Genomic DNA, 16276 nt, shown 5'->3' with positions numbered 1-16276 from the left:
CCAGATATCAGGGTGAAAGCTGAAAGATCAGAGAAGCACAACAGCCAGCCACTAGTTCTTACCTCTATGAAATCCTCAGCCTAAAGAGAGTGAGTTCCTGTTTCCTCATGCCTTATATGCCTTTCTCTGCCTAGACATCACTTCCTGGGATTAAAGGTGTGTGTGCTTCCCAGTACTGGGATTAAAGGTGTGTGCCACCACTGCTTAGCTCTGTTCCCAGTGTGGCCTTGAGCTCACAGAGATCCAGAGTGATAGGATTAAGGGTGTGTGCCACCACTGCCTGACCTCTATGTCTAATCTAGTGGCTGGCTCTGTCCTCCGATCCTCAGGCAAATTGATTAGGGTACACAGTATATCACCATATCATCTGGTGGGTGCTAGTTGTTGATCTGAGTTTTCAGGCTAGCCTCACAATTCTAGGTATAGCTGGAAGCTCAGGTAGACAGGAAGGCGAGTGGAAGGAGCCAAGTAAATATCCCTAGATTTGTTTGGTTTACGTCAGGTAGTGGGTCAGAGGAAGGGCCTAGCCCCACAGGGATTACCTGGGCCCTCAGAATGAATGTACCAGGCTGTCTGGACAGGACTGGGGGGGTTGGGTCCATATGTCCATGTACATGTCGACACATGTGTATGGACACTAGAGGACAACCTTGGTATCACTCCTCAAGAGCTATCCATCTTACTTTTATGGGACAAGATCTCAGACTAAGCTGACTAGCTATAGAGATCTGCTTGATCTGTCTCTCCAGCTCTGGGATAATAAGTATGCTCTACTATACCTGTCTTTTTATGTGTTGTGGGGATTGAACCCAGGTCTTCATGATTTTATGGCACTCCAGACCCCTAAGGATTTGGGTTTTAAGAACACCAATGGAAAGTACACAATGATGGAAAGACCCTAAATTGGGACTTAAAGGCTGGTGGTCTGCTGTGTGCTCTAGAGGAGGTCTTGGTTCTGTTCTCACTGCACTGTAGTAAAAGAGAACTATAGTTACCACCTCCAGCTGCCACTGTACCCCTCAGCTCACTGAGGTCCTGCCAGTCCTCTCCTGGCATTAGGTCCAGGGTCTTCCCTAGTGAATGGATAGGCTGACACACCCACCCTGGCAAGCTTTTGGGTACTGTTGAGGGTAGGGCACCTTGCTTGTCTGGGTACTTGTTATTAACAGGAGAGAAGAACCAAATGCTTGGGGCCATAATACTAAAGGCCCAAGGGGTGGGGGTGGGCCCTGCTAACTTACTTTTTTGAGGTTTCTTTCCTTTTCCAGGCCTCAGTACGTGGTCCCTCTGACAAGAAGGAGGAGTAAAGGCTTGTTTCTCCCACTGCCTGCAGCTGGCTTCCACCTGCCCCATGCTCACTGATTCCTGGGAGCTTAGCCTCTCCCCCTGGTACTTGGGTTTATTCCCTTCTACTTCCCCAGTTTTCTTCCAAAGCTTATAGATCATTATTTTGACCCCTTTAGACATACTGCTACCATACCAAAAGGGACCTGATTGTTGCTCATTTGGAGTAATTTTGCCATGGTCCTGCCTGGCCAGGGCACTTTTTACTCCTGGAAATGTAGAAGGGCACTTGTGACCTGGCCTGCAGTTGAGCCCCATTTATTTTGCTGTGTGTCCTAAAGAAGGCTGTGAGGCAAGTCACTTGTGTTATCCCGGGGGCAATAAAGGTTGTTATGTTACAAGGTGTTTGTGTCTGAGGCTTTGGGGATGGTTCTGCTTCTCCCCTTTCAAAGCTGAAGAGTGTCCAGGAAGGTTGCAGAGGCTCAGTGTGGTACTCCTCCTTTCCTTGAACTTGTTCTTAGCCCCTGAATAGCAGGCTCACACTTGCCCTCAAAGCTCTTGTTTTCTCTGCCCCTGCCCTTCCCCCTCTCCCCCCCTCTTTCTCCCCTTTAGCCAGGACAACTCTACTTTATGACTCTTGGGGAGTGTCTGTCTTGTCAGTCTCCCTGGGAGTTGGCAAATGTCTGGGAAGCCTGCTAAACCAGCAAGACTTCCTGGTGCCTTCTCTGGGTTCCTATTCATCACATTCAGGACAGATAGAATGTGGCAGAGTGCCACTAGTCACTCCCTGCCCAACCCCCTCCTGATGGTTTACAGCATGACCTCTGACTAATGCTGACTGGGAGAGGAGACTGTCCTTGGAAGTGACCTAGAGCTAGGGCAGAACAAGGCAGTGGAGAGGGGCTGCAAGGCAATCAAGAAGGGACTGCACAGTGCTTGGGTCTCTCTTGGGTCTACCTTAAGCTATGAAGACTTGATGGAGTGGGATCCTGCCTCTCTGCACTGGATTGCTTTGCTGAGATGTCCATGCCCTTACTGCTTACTTGGTTAGAGCAAGATCAGCCTGCAGCTAAGCTGCCATTCAGCAGGGTGCAAGAAAGGGCCTGTCCCTGATCAGGTGCCTGTCCCACCCTTCCATCAGCCTTACTGTTCACTATTACTATACTGTTAACTGTTACTATGCCTACTGTCTGTGAAGGATTGTGGAAGCAGGGTAGAAGTGTCTCTTGGAATTGGAGTTATTCCTGAAGATGTTGATATTGGCTAGATGGTTGACAGATAACTATGTTCCTACTCCTGTCTGACCTGTCTGGGATTAGGCGAAGCATACTGTTACTCTTTCCCACCCTCAAAGCATGGCTGCCCTGTGAGGAGTTCACCCCTTTCCCAACAGTCTAGAGGTGGTGCCCATGGGGGCAGTGACATTCAGGTAACACCCTCTGGTTGCTATTCCAAGGCATAGGACTAGTCTGCTTTTCCAGGAAGTGTTCCGGACTACTTTGGGCCTCCCTGAGCTTGCTTGTCTGTGCTTTGGAAAGCTAAAGTCCAGATCACCTCTCCTGATGTTCCACTCTGACCCTGGCCATTACCCTCTCTGGCCCAGCTTCTAAGGCATCCTGTCTGATGGTTCACCACTCCATTTTCTCACTCTACTTGGACCTTTTGGTCTCAGTTTCCTAAGCCCTTTATACAAGCAGATTTCCGAGTAAATAGGCCCCATCTATTATAGCACCCAGTGAATTCTGTGAAGTTGCCTTTCTGTGATGTCACTATTTTCTGTATCTGGTGTTAAGACAGTTTGCTGGGAACACCTTTAGCATGAAGGAGTTGAATGTAGACCAGAGTTCTAATCCAGAATACCTGGTGGAGAGAGCCTGAAGCTGTGAGCTCCTCATGGGTGGAGTTGAGAGAAAGAATGGTATGAGGGCTTGGGGAGAATTCTAGTGGACTTTAGGAAGATCTTTTGCAGCTGAAGATAACAGGCTGAGACTTAGGGATGAAAGCAAGAAGGAGATTGGGTTTAGCACTCTGGGCAAGAGCAGGGGTCTATAAAGGAATGAAGACAGAAACTGAAGAAGAGTGCTGAGAAGAGGGCAGGGAAGCTATAGACGGCCCCAGGTAATGACTGCTTCCTGCTCTGCATGGAATAGAACCACTTTGTACAGAACAGAACTAGGGCTGTCTGGTTACCATCCCTCCAATTCATCAGAGGCTGACCTCTGTGTGCACTGTGTCCCACCCTTCCAAGACCTGTGTTCTGTCACTTTTTTATACTATAGTAAAACATAAATTTATATACTTGTAACACATAAAACATCTTCACCATTTTCAAGTGCATAGTTTGATGGCATTAAGCACTTGCACATGTAGAACTTGGCATCACCCGTCTGCACAATGAAGTGCTCATCTCCCCATATTGCAGCTGTCCCGATTAAACCATGTTCCCATAATCCCAGCCTCTGGTATTCATCATTCTACTCCATCTCTATGGATTTGACTGCTCTAGGAATTTCCTGTGAGTAGAATCATACAATGTTCTTTTGGAAGTGGTTCATTTCACTGATTGTGTCCTTTAGGACTATCCACGCAGCATATATCTCAGTTTCCTTTTTCAAGCTAAATACTGTATTCTGTGGACAAGCCATACTTTAATTCATTCATGTACATTTGGGTGCCTCCCTCCATTGGGCAATGAGCTTAGGGTCTTGCACATGCTAGACAAGTGTTCTACTTCTGAGCTGTATCTCCTGCTCTTTATGTTTTGAGACAATCTTGATAGGTTGCCCAGGATGACTTTAAACTTACCCTGTAGGCCAGGGAGACTTTGAATTTATGATTCCCCTATCTTAGCCCCCCAAATAGCTTGGATTGCCAGGCTCATCTAACTCTACCACACCCTATCCCAACCCATCTCTTTTGGGAACCTGGGAATTAAATCCAGGCTCTTGTATATGCTAGGTAGGTGCTCTGTCATTGATCACATCCTCAGCTACTAAGTTGGCCTTGAACTCACTGCAGCAAAGCAACCTTGAACTTTTGGTCCTCCTGCTTCAGCCTCCTGAGTAGCTGGTTTGACAGGTATACTATCTGGCCCAGTTGACTTTTTATTCCCATTTTTTTAATGGGGTTTTTCCATGTAGCCCAAGACTACTCTTGTCTAGGTCTCCATGATCTCTGCTACACAGTGAACTATAGCACCATCTTTGACCCTTAAAGGCCAGCCAGGGCCCAGGATAGTGTACTTAGCTGAGTCTCCCTTTGTACCCACTTATGCTCTACCCACAGCCCTTCCAGACTCACGACTCTTCTGTATGTGGTGAGAACTTCAGAAGTTTTAGCTCCAGGCCAGATTTTCTAGAACTACAAACTCTTGTGTCCATTTGCCAACCAGAGATCTCCACTTGGATGACATTTCCCGGATGACATGCCCAAAGCCAACTCCCAATTGTCCTCATTAGAGGACCTGGCAGCACCATTCTTCCTGTGGCTCAAGCCAAATATCTGATGTTTGTCTTGACTCCTCAATCCTATATCATGTTGTCATCCATAGCCCCCTCTGGCCCTGCCAGCAAAGTAGACCCCAGTCCAAAGAACCTCTCCTACCCCACTCCAGTGTCACAAACCAGGTCTAGATGGTGGTGCCTAGTCCATGGATCATTGCCTCAGCTTACCTTTTATTGTCTGTGATCTCCATGTGCCCTCTACTTTTCAATCTTGGAAGGTTACTTGCTCAGGAACACACTTCTATTGATCCACCCACCTCAATATCTTAAGTGCAGGGCTTATAGCCATGAGCTACCATGCCCGGTTGAGTAAAATTCTTAAGAATAACTCATGGCTGCAGCCTACCTTCTCTGCTACATTTGTTCCTATTGAACTTACTGTCACCCCATGTTCTTCACACTAGGGGGACTGAGGCTTTATGCCTGCATTCCTTCCCTGTTCTATTTCCAGTTTCTGACATAGTGCTAGGTGTAGAATCCCCCAGAATGAGCCTTACCTAATACAGAGCTGGAGCTGGAGGAAGGTCCTCACACCTGTATCCCTACCTCATCTCTGTTCCAGAGAAGCAGAAGCAAGAGCCAGTTTTGGAAAATGAAGTGTTTTTATTGCTATGTTTGCAGTGGCTTTTTTAGCACAGTAAGAACGTCCCCAAAGGCCTGCACCCTTACCCAGCCCCACCTCCCTGGCTTAGTCTAGCCCTGTGTGAAGGAAGCCTTTTTAGGGGCTACTTGGCTATTTCAGGCTTGACGGGACACAGATGTGAGTTTAAGCTGCTACACGGAAGACTTGAGATGTCAGAAGTACATCAGCCTTTAGCTTAGAGGTGGGAACTGTGCCCAGGATCCTTTCCCTGGGCTGTGTCCATGGGTGATCCCTGCAATCATGCCCAGCCCAGGGAACAGGGTGTGGGCAAGCCTGAGCATGCCAGGTAAGCAGACCCAGATCCCTGGGACAATGCTGTAGCCTTCTACCCCATAGACTTAGGGGCAAAGGGATAGTGCGGGGATGCCCTTGAGGCCCCCACTTTTCTACTCCAGTCTCAGGCTGGAGACCATATGAAACATCCACACAACAGACTCACATACTCAACAGCCTGAAGCTTTTGTTTTGCCTATGAAAATTAAGTCTATAAATTCACACTCCTTGGCTAGGGTCAGAGAAGAAAGGTGGGGATGTGAAGAAAAGGAGTGGTATGGTGGGGATGGTTGGGGCTTTTTAGAAATATACAAGCAGAAGTCTCACTCTCAGTTTTTTTCATATAAAATGTGCAAAATACAAGCCTCCTCTACCCAGAGGCTCTTTTTACTTCTGGTATTCACCTTCACTAAGAGATTAGAGATGTACACATCTTCTATACACTCACACTCATGCACACAGACACACACACGCGCGCACGCACATATTCAGACCCAAGTGCATACAGTTAATATTGGTGGCAATTGGCGCAAGAACACAAGGTTCCATTGCTGACTGGCTCTCTAGCTTCTAGAACGGGTGGGAAGAGGACTCTAATCCAAATGAAACATTTGCCTTGGTTCCATTGTCCCTCTCTTGCCTACCCTCCTGTCTCACCTTACTCTTTCCCTCCTCTCCTGTTCCCCAAGCTGCCACTGTTGTTTCTAGGGTGAAGGTGTGTTACAGAGCAGAGCTTGGAAGGCAGGCAGGTAGGGTTGGCAAGGCTAGGAGATGGGTCCTGGGGACTGGGAGGAAAGGAGGGACAGGAGGTGGGGCCTGGAAGCAATGCAAGTACCAGCAGGGCTGGGGGCTGGGGGCTGGGGAGGAGAGGCATCTATTTTTGGTGGGTTGTGATATTTTTGGCATTTTATTAAAAATGGAAAGTTATTTTTGTTAGCACTCATGGAGCTTCCTCCCCTCCCCCCCCCCAGGAAGACCCCCAAACTGTCAAGGAAAGGCAAGCCCCCTGGAGGGGTGGGTAGAGGCTAAAGCAGGGGCTGCTATGGCTACCAAAGGATGAGCTGGTGATATGAGCTGGGGGTGCCTGTCACATGACACTCTCCACCACGACGACCTTGCTGCTCTCAGACACTGGAGTCAAGGTGGTCAGGCCCCTGACATCTGCATCCTGAGCTCTGTATTCCAAGTGGTGGAGGCCCCAGATAGGCTGGGTCAGGTGCTGCCAGCGCTGTGGGAGAGGAGGGCATGTTGAACCTCCCATGAGTCACTTGCTCCACCCCATGGCAACAGCTTCTGCCTCTCTAGCTCCTACTACCTGCCACCAGACCAGGCCTGTTTATCTTACAGCACCCTTCCAGGCCATGCTCCCTACAATGGGAAACAAGGTTAAGTGGTCCTTGTGTGGAAAATGAGAGGTAGGCCTTGCTTCCCTGGTGCCATGTGAAGCCATGATGGGTTAGCTTTCCTTCCATCTACCTGTAGTCTGAGGTGACTGTGTTTCTGGATGATGGTTTGCCTCTCCCAGGGAAGAGTGGGGTAGGGATCTTACCTCTGCCATGGTTCCTTTTGCCCTGAGGAGACAGCCTAGGAGGTGAAGGGGCACACACAGCATGGAAGAGAGTGCAAAGGCCCAGCCCATGGCTTCACCCCACCATGGGTACACGTAGGTGTTGTTGTAGACCAGCGGCTCGTAGTATACAACGTTGAAGATGAAGATGCCCTGTGGACACAAATGTTTTCCGTCACTGGGGCCCCATTAGACTGCCCCACTTGCCTAGCTTCCCCAGTCTTATTACCATGCAGACCAGTGGAGTGAAGAAGGACCAGCACCATTTCATCCAGGGGCAAGGTCGGTACCCAATCATACAGGCAATGTCATCCATGAAGCGGTCAGCTCCTGGAACAGGGTGAGGTGGATGGGAAGGATAAAGTTGGAGACCAAACACCTCCATTCCACCCTATAATTTCTAGCCCAGCCCTTCACCCTGACCTACCGTAAACCCAAGCCACCACCACACACTCCCAAAAGGCTTGCCAAAGCAGGGTAGTGCCACTAGCTGAGTAGTAGTCAAACAGCTGGAAGACGTACATCCCGCCCTGAAGAACAGAGCCAGGTCAGGAAAGATGATAGCCCATGGCTGGAGACCCATAGTAGCCCACCTTACTCCCACTCACATCGGTCACCATGGAGAGATCGATGACAAAGCAGAGGACACAGCAGAGGGCCACGGAGATCTCCCTTTGGAAACGGAAGTAGTAGGAGGCCGGGAGGAGATCCAGGAGCCCGGTGATGAAGCCCTCCACACCTACAAACTGTGACCAGGGCAGCTCAGGCCCAGGTCCCCCAGGTCCCCGTGCATCTCTTGCCCAATGTGCCAAGCCCCCTGACCACCAGCCCCTACCCGATTCTTGCCCTAGAGCTCCTGCAAACCTGGCTGTCCAGACCGAGCAGCAGCAGCATGAAGAAGAACAAGGCAGCCCAGAGTGGGGCCACAGGCATCAGTGTGACAGCCCGTGGGTAGGCAATGAAGGCTAGGCCAGGCCCTGAGTGCAAAGATGCAGGGTGAGACTGGTCCTCAGCACCATCCTGAGTACCCTGATGCTCAAGGTCATGCCCATCCCCTGATAATAAAATAATAAAAACTTGGGGACTATTTGTGCTTCAGCATGGCTAGGCCCACTGAGGTCCTACAGACATCTCACACCAGGGGTCTGGAAGGCTGTGGTCCTTGGTAGCCTCACCCTGTATTAGTAGGGCTCCTGATTCACACTACTCTCCTTGGGCTCCAAGAGCCCTGGCAGTTGCTGGTTGCCCTGGGGTGACACAGCAGGGGCTGAAGGAGCATCTCGTTTTCTATCTCCAGCACTCAACAACTATGAAGACACACTTTGCAGCCCTAGAGGTGGGTGGCAAGGGGGCCCCCCTGGCTCTAGAGAACAGCCTTGTTTCAGGTGCTTAGAGCCATCAAACAGCTACCTGAACTTGTCTGTCACATTTCAGAATGTTTTTGTGCATGCCCCACATTAGGGTAGTTCTGCAGCTCTGGAGGTGGGCTGAGGTGAGCTCACCTGATTCTGCCACCTTGGAGATGTGCACACCCTGCTCTGTGGCCATAAAGCCCAGGATGGAGAAGACCACAAAACCAGCAAAGAAGCTGGTCCCACTGTTGATGAGTGCCAGGATGATAGCGTCCCTGGGGGTGGAAGGGCAGAATGTTCTGGTTTAAGCAGCTCCACTGCTCCAGGGCAGGGCAAGGCCAAGGCAGGGCAGGCAGGGCAGGCAGGGCAGAGGCGGGTGCCTACTTGTAGCAGTTGTTGTTGAAGCGATTATAGCTGCCTAGGGCTGTGAGGGCCCCTAGGCCGATGGCGTAAGAGAAGAAAATCTGGGTCCCAGCATCTATCCATACCTGGAGGGGATGGACAAAGAGCAGTTATAAGGGACCCTGCTCAACAGGTTTTGCCCCCAATCCTGTTGCCACAAACCACCTTTCCTCACCTGAGGGGACCCCAGCTTTGACCAGTCAGGCTTGAGATAGTAGATGATCCCATCCAGGGCTCCAGGCAGCAGCACCCCTCGCACCAGCAGCACAACGAGGACCACATAGGGGAATGTAGCAGTGAAGTACACGATCTAGGGGGCCAGGGTGCTCAGGTTCTGAACTTCTGTTCCCCCTTAAGAGGCCTCCTGCCTAAGCTTAGTGGCTAGCTCTCAGTACTACTGTGAGCTGACCACATGGGCCATAGTCTCCCCAAACTGCAATCATGCTCAGAATTTGGGTGAGGAAAGCCAGTAGCATTCATTCTATTCCTAAATGACCAACTACCCCCAGGGAAGCTAGGGGCCAGGCTGGGGCCCAGGCAGCCTCATAGCAGGCACTAGTCAGCTGTAGGAGGTCAGAGACAGGACCATGGCATTCCAAGGTGAGGGTCCCTAGGCACATCTGAAGTATAAAAAGGGAAATCAGTCCATGGGGACTGAGACAATGTGAACTCTCCTGAGGAGCAGCTTCTGGGTATGTCCACGTTGGGGTATGCCTATAGGAGGGCAGGAAGGTTTGGGGAGTATGGGCAAGGAGAATCTGTGGTAATGTTACATGGGATTATAATAAGCACATAGCCCTGAGAGCCCTGTGGTCCCAAACTCCAGGTCATCCTTGATAGTTTGGAGCAGTCCTTGGCAGCTAGGGATTCTAGCTGGGTAAGCGGTTGGAGTTGGTTTTACAGCTTGGTGCTATTGCTTAAGAGAGGGAGGGAAGGAGGGAGAGGGAGGAAAGGAGACACAATACTTGAGGACCCTGTTGTGAATGAATCTTAACACACTGCAGTCTGGCCCCTCTAGGCACCTGACCATGTCCCATGGCGTGGCAGTTTTAATATGTTGGTTCATCTGTATCTGTAACCTGAGAGAGAACCTCTGAAAGAGGAAAATACAAAGTCTTCCTGAGGGACCTGAGGATCACAAAGGTGAGGAGAGCCCCAAAGATCAGGTCTACCCAGAGTGAAAAAATTGATTTAGGCATCTAGGGATGAGTAGGGAGAAACAGAGAGAGAGGCAGTGGGAGAGGAAGAAAATGGAAAATGAAAGGGCCAAGGTGGAGTGGTGGACACAGGGAAGGGTAGCTACTGCCTGGCCTTTCACCCTCAGGGCTGAAGGCAACTATCTCTGGATGTGACATTGAGAAAGAATGCCTATCAACAGGGTGAGAAGAAAAGATATGAGTGTAAGGACCTGTCTACTCTGTAGGCTTGAGCCTCAGTCCAGTCACCTCCTGTTGTATTTGTGTCCCTTGAAGACATGCACACCTCCCAGGCAATGCTGCCCCCACCCTGCCTGCCTCCAGCTATACCTTTCCTGTTGACTTGACCCCCTTCCACACACAGAAGTAGACCAGCACCCAGCAGGCCAGCAGGCATAGGGTCACCTCCCAGTTGAGGGCCCCTGGCACCTCTAGCCCTGCAGAGAGCCTCAAGACTTTGTTCCTAGGGTAGAAAAGAAAGGAGGGCACCTGAGGATCATGTCAACAGAGGGTACAGTGACTAGGATTTGTTTTGGAGTTGATAGGTCCTTCTTCATCACAGCCCTGGTCCAGGACCCATCATCAGGTGTCTGGAGGACTACCCCAGGTCATCATCCTCACCTCAACCTTCTGCAAATATTCAATCTTAGCTCCTTAACCAGGTCAACATGATAGGACAATGGCAAATGTCATGTTGCTGTAGGAGTAACGTCTATTTAAGCCCCAGGACTGGCCTAGGCACTCCTGGAGAATAGGGACAGACAAAGCCCAGGAGTAGTTGTTTTGCATCCCTGGCCATGTGCTTCCAGGGCTTGACCACATAGAGAGCCCAAGGGATGAGATAGGATGGGCTTGGCCCAGAGGCACCAGACTTACTCCCAGAACTCGATGACAGGGGACCGACGGTCAGCAAGCTGGTCACATGTGAGATTGGCCAGGCTGGCATTGGCACAGTCTTCATGGCGAAAGATCTCCACACAGTCAGGAGTGTTCCAGGTGTGCCCACATGTGGCCCAGGGCAAAGTGGTGGTGAATGACTTGACCAGGTAATAGAAGCCCCAGGCCAGCACCATGATGTAGTAGGTGTTGCAGTAGAAGACAATCACCATGGAGGCATAGCCCAGGCCTGAGGATGAGTGAGAAGCTTCCTTTCCTTCTGGACTCCTTTGTGGCCATTTTTCTACCACCCCTGTTATCTCCCCTTCCAGAGCTGGCACTGATTCCTGCTGAGTTCCTGACAGCTTGCTCCTTGTATGTCTACTTCCCTCCCTGTATTCTCTACTTCCCTTTATCCTGCCAGAGGTTTCTCCAAGCTTTTTGAGCACAACTGTGTGTGTTCCAGCACTAGGCTACCTTTCCCATTTGCCCTGTTCTTCTACTACTCTCTGTGCTTCAGCTTCTCTATCTAGCCCAGAGCTAGACAGCCCTCCTGTACTACCTTATGTGGCTACTACATTCTGCTGATTGTTCAGCTTCAAATGTTGTCCCTTTTCCAGGTCCCACTGTCACCCTGCAATTACAGAAGGCAAGCTTCCACCCATGTTACCCAGTAGTCACCATTACACATCAGCTGGGAGAGCTTTCTAGTAACCTAAAGTGTGGGAAATATTCACCCCTTCAATGGGCAACCTTGGCAAATTGCTTCACCCCTGTGTATCCAGCTTCTTCAAGGATAACAGTAGGACCTCTGTAGTAAGTCAAGTATGTCCAACAGGTCCTGTCCCTAAGCCTAGATGTTTCTGCTCCATCTTTTTTTTTTTTTTTTTTTTTTTTTTAAAGCAAGCGCGCTCGCTACTCCACTCTAGTTCCTGACTCTTCAAGTTAACTGTGTGATCTTTATGTCCTGTAGATTCTTTCCTAAGCCTGGGAGAGTATTTCCTAGCCCCCAACTCTATTGCTCAGTGCAAGATAAGATTTCTTCAAGTGGGTCACACTCATACTCTGTTCCCCTGCCCTCATCTCAGTAGTTGGAGAGAGGAAAACTGAGAACTGGCTCAGGGTGGCTCACCTTTGAATAGGGGACAGATGTTCCAGACATTGATGCTGCCGGCCTTCATGAATTGGCCCAGTGAAATTTCCAGGAAGAAAATGGGGATTCCTCCCACCAGAGCGATCAGGACGTAGGGAATAAGGAACACACCTAGTGGAGGAAGCATGGAGTGGACTCAGGATGCCTTCCAATGACCCTCTGCAGCAGGAGGGGACTTAACCTGAACCCCTTAGCTAAACTGTCCAGGCCTCGTAGACCAGCCTGGCCTCTACAAGTCCTAGAAGGTCCAGGCAGAGCCCCAGCTTCAGGCTGCACACCAGTCCCATGACTTCCCACTGAGTGAATCAGTGCAGGAGTGGCCACTGACTCAGAAGCTCAAGGTGAACAATCCTAGGAGATGAGCTCTAGGTTTGAGAGGAGGCACAACAGCAGTGCCTAGCCAGTATATATTCCCTGTACCATGAGGCCCTTGGCCTGTGGACATCTAGGGTGACCTAACAGGCATCAAAAACACACAGGCTTATGTGCATGCAGGCCATCTTTTGTCCCACAGTTCTTTTTGGCAGGCAGCAAGACAGGAAAGAATGGCTAGGGTATGTGTGTGTGTGTGTGTGTGTGTGTGTGTGTGAGAGAGAGAGAGAGAGAGAGAGAGAGAGAGAGAGAGAGAGAGAGAGAGAGAGAGAGAGAGAGAGAGAGAGAGAACACACTCGCGCCACGCTGGGTGCTCAGGGTTGGGGGCTTGTCTAAAGGCAGTGAGCCCAACTACCCTGTACTTTGCATTCACAGGAGGAAGCCGGGTGGGTGGCTTATGGGGAGTATCAGTGTAGAACAAAGGTAGACAAGTCAAGGAAAGGGGCTGACGCAAGATTTCAGTAATTAAATAGGGTGGTAGGAAGGAGGGGAGAACTGAGCAGCTGCAGCTCTGACCTACTCCCCACGACTGCTCTCTAGGACCCCTACTTCTGCTCCAGCTCAGCTCTCTCTGCTACTTAGTAACAGAGTTAACTGTAGTTTGCCGGGTGGACTCCTGCTCCCTGCATCCTTCCTGTGTGTGACCTTGGACTAGAGGCCTTTCCCTCTGGCGCTTCGTTTCCCACCCATTACCCAGCTGCTTTAGCTCTCCAGCAATCCAGTTCTGCTTTGCAGTCCCAGGACAGGCAAGTGCTCACTACTGTTGCGAAGCTAGGCAGCTGGGTATGGGATGTGCATGCAGCCTGTCTAGTGGCACCAGGCGGGCCGGGCCAGGCCGCAGACTTCCCAAGCCTGGCTCAAGCACCCAGTGTTCCAAGCCTGGGACAGAGGGGAGGAGAGAGGAGAGAAAAGAGAAAAAAAGGGGGGGGGGAGGGGAGCGCGTGGGGGAGTGACAGAGTGGCCTATTGTGTGTGTGTGTGTGTTCCTGCGTGCACATGTGGGGGGGCACACAATGTGTCACTTGTGTGCCTGACCCATGGGGGCAGGCAGGGCTCCTCACCTCCCAGAGTCCCCTCCACTGGGGGCAGGCCTTCCCTTCCCACCTCAGTGGCCAATCACTCCTAGTCTGGGAGGCAGCCCCTCAGTTCTTCAGGAAGCTCTCTTTGATTGCCTCCCCCTACACTGCCAGGCACATGACCGGTGAGGGAGGGGTGGTGGAGGCTGGCGCCCTGGGTCACTGAGTGCTTGGTCGGTGATGGGGCACCATGACCCCCACGCGCTCTAGGCGGGCCTCCCCACCCTCTGGACTTCACCCTACTGCTTTGGTGGGCCTGTGGCAGGCTGGGGGTGGGAACTGACCCCTGATAAGAAGCCTGGATGCTCAGGGGCGGGGGCGCTCACCTCCGCCGTTCTTGTAGCACAGGTAGGGGAAGCGCCACACGTTACCCAGACCCACAGCGAAGCCCACGCACGACATGATGAAGTCCATCTGGCGTGTCCAGGTCTCTCGAGGCGGCACGGCAAGGCGGCCGCCGGGCGCCCCAAGGCCCACGGGGCCATCGCCCTTGGCCTGGGCACCGTCGGGCCCGGGCACGATGAGAGGACCCTTCTTTTCGTCACCAGACACGCTATAGATACCGTTTTCGGCGCTCTTCTTCGCCATGGTCCCTGGGGCCGCGAGGCCGGGCCAGGGGTCGCGGCGCCTCGAGGGTGGCGGGCGGGCAAGGGGCTCTGGCTGCACCTGGAGAGAGGGCCCCGAAAGCGGGGGCCCGCCCGGGGGCCTCGGGGGCGGCCGGGCCGGGGAACGGGGCGGCGGGCGGGCGGGGTGCGGGACGGCGAGGGTGGCGCAGTCAGAAGCAGTCCACGAAGCACTTGAAAGTGAGCCTGAAGAATCTCATGTGTGTCGGGGACCCGGGAGCGCGCGGGCGGCGGTGGAGCCTGACCAGGCGGCGGCGGCTCCCGAGACTCCTGCCCGCGGCTCGGGCGGCGGCGGCTGCAGCGGTGACTGCTTGCCTGGCCGGAGGCTCACCCTAGCGCGCCGCGGGTGGCATCGGAAGCCCACTGTCTACAAGCGGCGGCCGGAGCAAGGGGCCTGCGGTCCGCCCCCCCCCCCCCCCCCCGCCCCCGCCCCGGCCCCGGCCCAGCTCCGCGCGGCTGTCCTGCTTGCCCGCGGCCCAGCTGGCTGTAGCCGCTCCGGTGGCCTAAGGCGCGCCTCGCCCCCTCCTTCCCGGCGACGGCGGCTACAGCCGCTCTCCGGGCGGCGGCAGACTCAGAAATTCACCAAAGCACTCCAACTGTCCCTCTCTATCCCGGTGCGCCCGGCTGCTGCTTAAGAACCGACTCCCGGTGATGTCACTGTCGCCCCACCCCCACGACCCGGCTGTTCCCCCTCCCCCTCCATCCCGCCCTCCTCGTCACTCCGCCTCACTCCTCCTCCTCCTCTCCCCTCCTCCTTCTCCTCCTCCTCCCTCCTCCTCCTCTCCCCTCCCCCCTCCTCCTCCGGAGAGGCAGCTCTAGTCTGGAGCAGGATGGCTGCTACCTGGGGCTCTGGTCAGCACCTCCTCCTCAGTGGGCCGAGCCTCCATTCGTTCCAAGATCACCTGGCCCAGGTGGGGCCAAAGTCCCCTCAGGTTTTTCTGAATCACCAGGAAAACTGAGTCTAGCTGACTTCCAGACATCCTAACTCCTTCTCCCTTCTCTCCCTTCTCTCCATTCTTTCTAGCCTGGAGTCTCCTTTCCCAGTGTACTATCCTTCACCATGGTCCATCCAGCCTTCCTGACGTCTCCCAGTTAGGACCTAGGGAGAGTTGGGTACCCAGGTGCAAAGTTTCTTGGTACCTGCACCAAAGTAGGTGCACTGTGTGATTGCCTCCTGAAGCACTAGCTCTGTGATGGCTTGTAGAGTGAGGTCTTCCTCCAGGGGTTCTGTGGAACTTTGCCAGAAACATTGAGCTGTCTCCTCAAGACTTTTAGGCCTCCTCAAAGATATAGACTGGAGGCTGAGGGTCAAGATGTCAGCTCTGGGTGTGACCAATTTCTGTTTTTCTCCAGAGTGAGCAAAAGGTAGCTTGCTTGGTAGAGGATCAATGTTACAATTTGTCACCAAGGTAGAGAAGGGAATCCATAGATAACTCCGGTCAGTCCACCCTTTGCCTGGTGTGGGGGTGGGTAGGGCGTGTGACCTACGGATACTGGGATAAGAATAGGATAAGGCTGCCCCCTGGTGCCTGGTTGCTGTACAGACTCTCCCCCTAAACTCCGCACTACCTAATCTGCTCCGCAGCGGCCTCCAGCGACCATCAGCAGCTGAGCGGCTTCTTGGGAATTTTCCAGGGCCAAGACTAGCCTGGGGTGGCCCATTTCAATCCCAAGCTTCCTGATCTGATCAGACACCAAAGTCCCCAGATGGCTCATCTCATCATGCTAAGCCTGCAGCTATCAGGCAGCTTTAGAAAAAAAAGCAGTTCCAGCCAGAGCCAGATTGAGCCTGATAGGTGAGGGAGGTGGGAGGACCAGCATCTCCACCCAGGTTAGCAGTAGGAGCACGTACTCTCTCCCTCTCTGTCTCTCTATCTCTGTCTCTGTCTCTCTCTCTCATGTGTGTGTGTGTGTGTGTGTGTGTGTGTGTGTGTGTGTGTGTGTGTGTGTGTGTGTG

At 52.5% G+C, this 16276-nt stretch overlaps 2 protein-coding genes across 3 annotated transcripts in view; one reads left to right on the top strand and one right to left on the bottom strand.

Moving 5' to 3' along the window:
• Nucleotides 1-1687, top strand: part of Bcap31 (B cell receptor associated protein 31) — a 35474-nt gene extending 33787 nt beyond the window's left edge. For both annotated transcript variants that reach the window (XM_036174253.1, XM_036174254.1), the window contains one exon: nt 1269-1687. In XM_036174253.1, the coding sequence (XP_036030146.1) occupies nt 1269-1307 (39 nt within the window). In that variant the 3' untranslated portion in view covers nt 1308-1687. The remainder of the gene's footprint in view (nt 1-1268) is intronic.
• Nucleotides 1688-6523: 4836 nt separating this feature from the next.
• On the bottom strand, nt 6524-14980 carry Slc6a8 (solute carrier family 6 member 8). The gene is made up of 13 exons (XM_036174493.1): nt 14023-14980; nt 12229-12360; nt 11097-11346; nt 10551-10683; nt 9200-9334; nt 9007-9110; nt 8773-8897; nt 8135-8247; nt 7879-8016; nt 7698-7800; nt 7500-7600; nt 7253-7423; nt 6524-6931 (listed from the first exon to the last, which is right to left on the bottom strand). The coding sequence occupies exons 1-13, from the start codon at nt 14282-14284 to the stop codon at nt 6791-6793; spliced, it is 1908 nt and encodes a 635-aa protein (XP_036030386.1). The 5' UTR covers nt 14285-14980; the 3' UTR covers nt 6524-6790.
• Between the last annotated feature and the right edge of the window lie 1296 nt (nt 14981-16276).

Source organism: Onychomys torridus, chromosome X, assembly GCF_903995425.1.
Source record: "Onychomys torridus chromosome X, mOncTor1.1, whole genome shotgun sequence".
Taxonomy (NCBI): domain Eukaryota; kingdom Metazoa; phylum Chordata; class Mammalia; order Rodentia; family Cricetidae; genus Onychomys; species Onychomys torridus.
The sequence above is the reverse complement of the archived record's forward strand: the minus strand, read 5'-3'. Positions and strand labels throughout refer to the sequence as shown.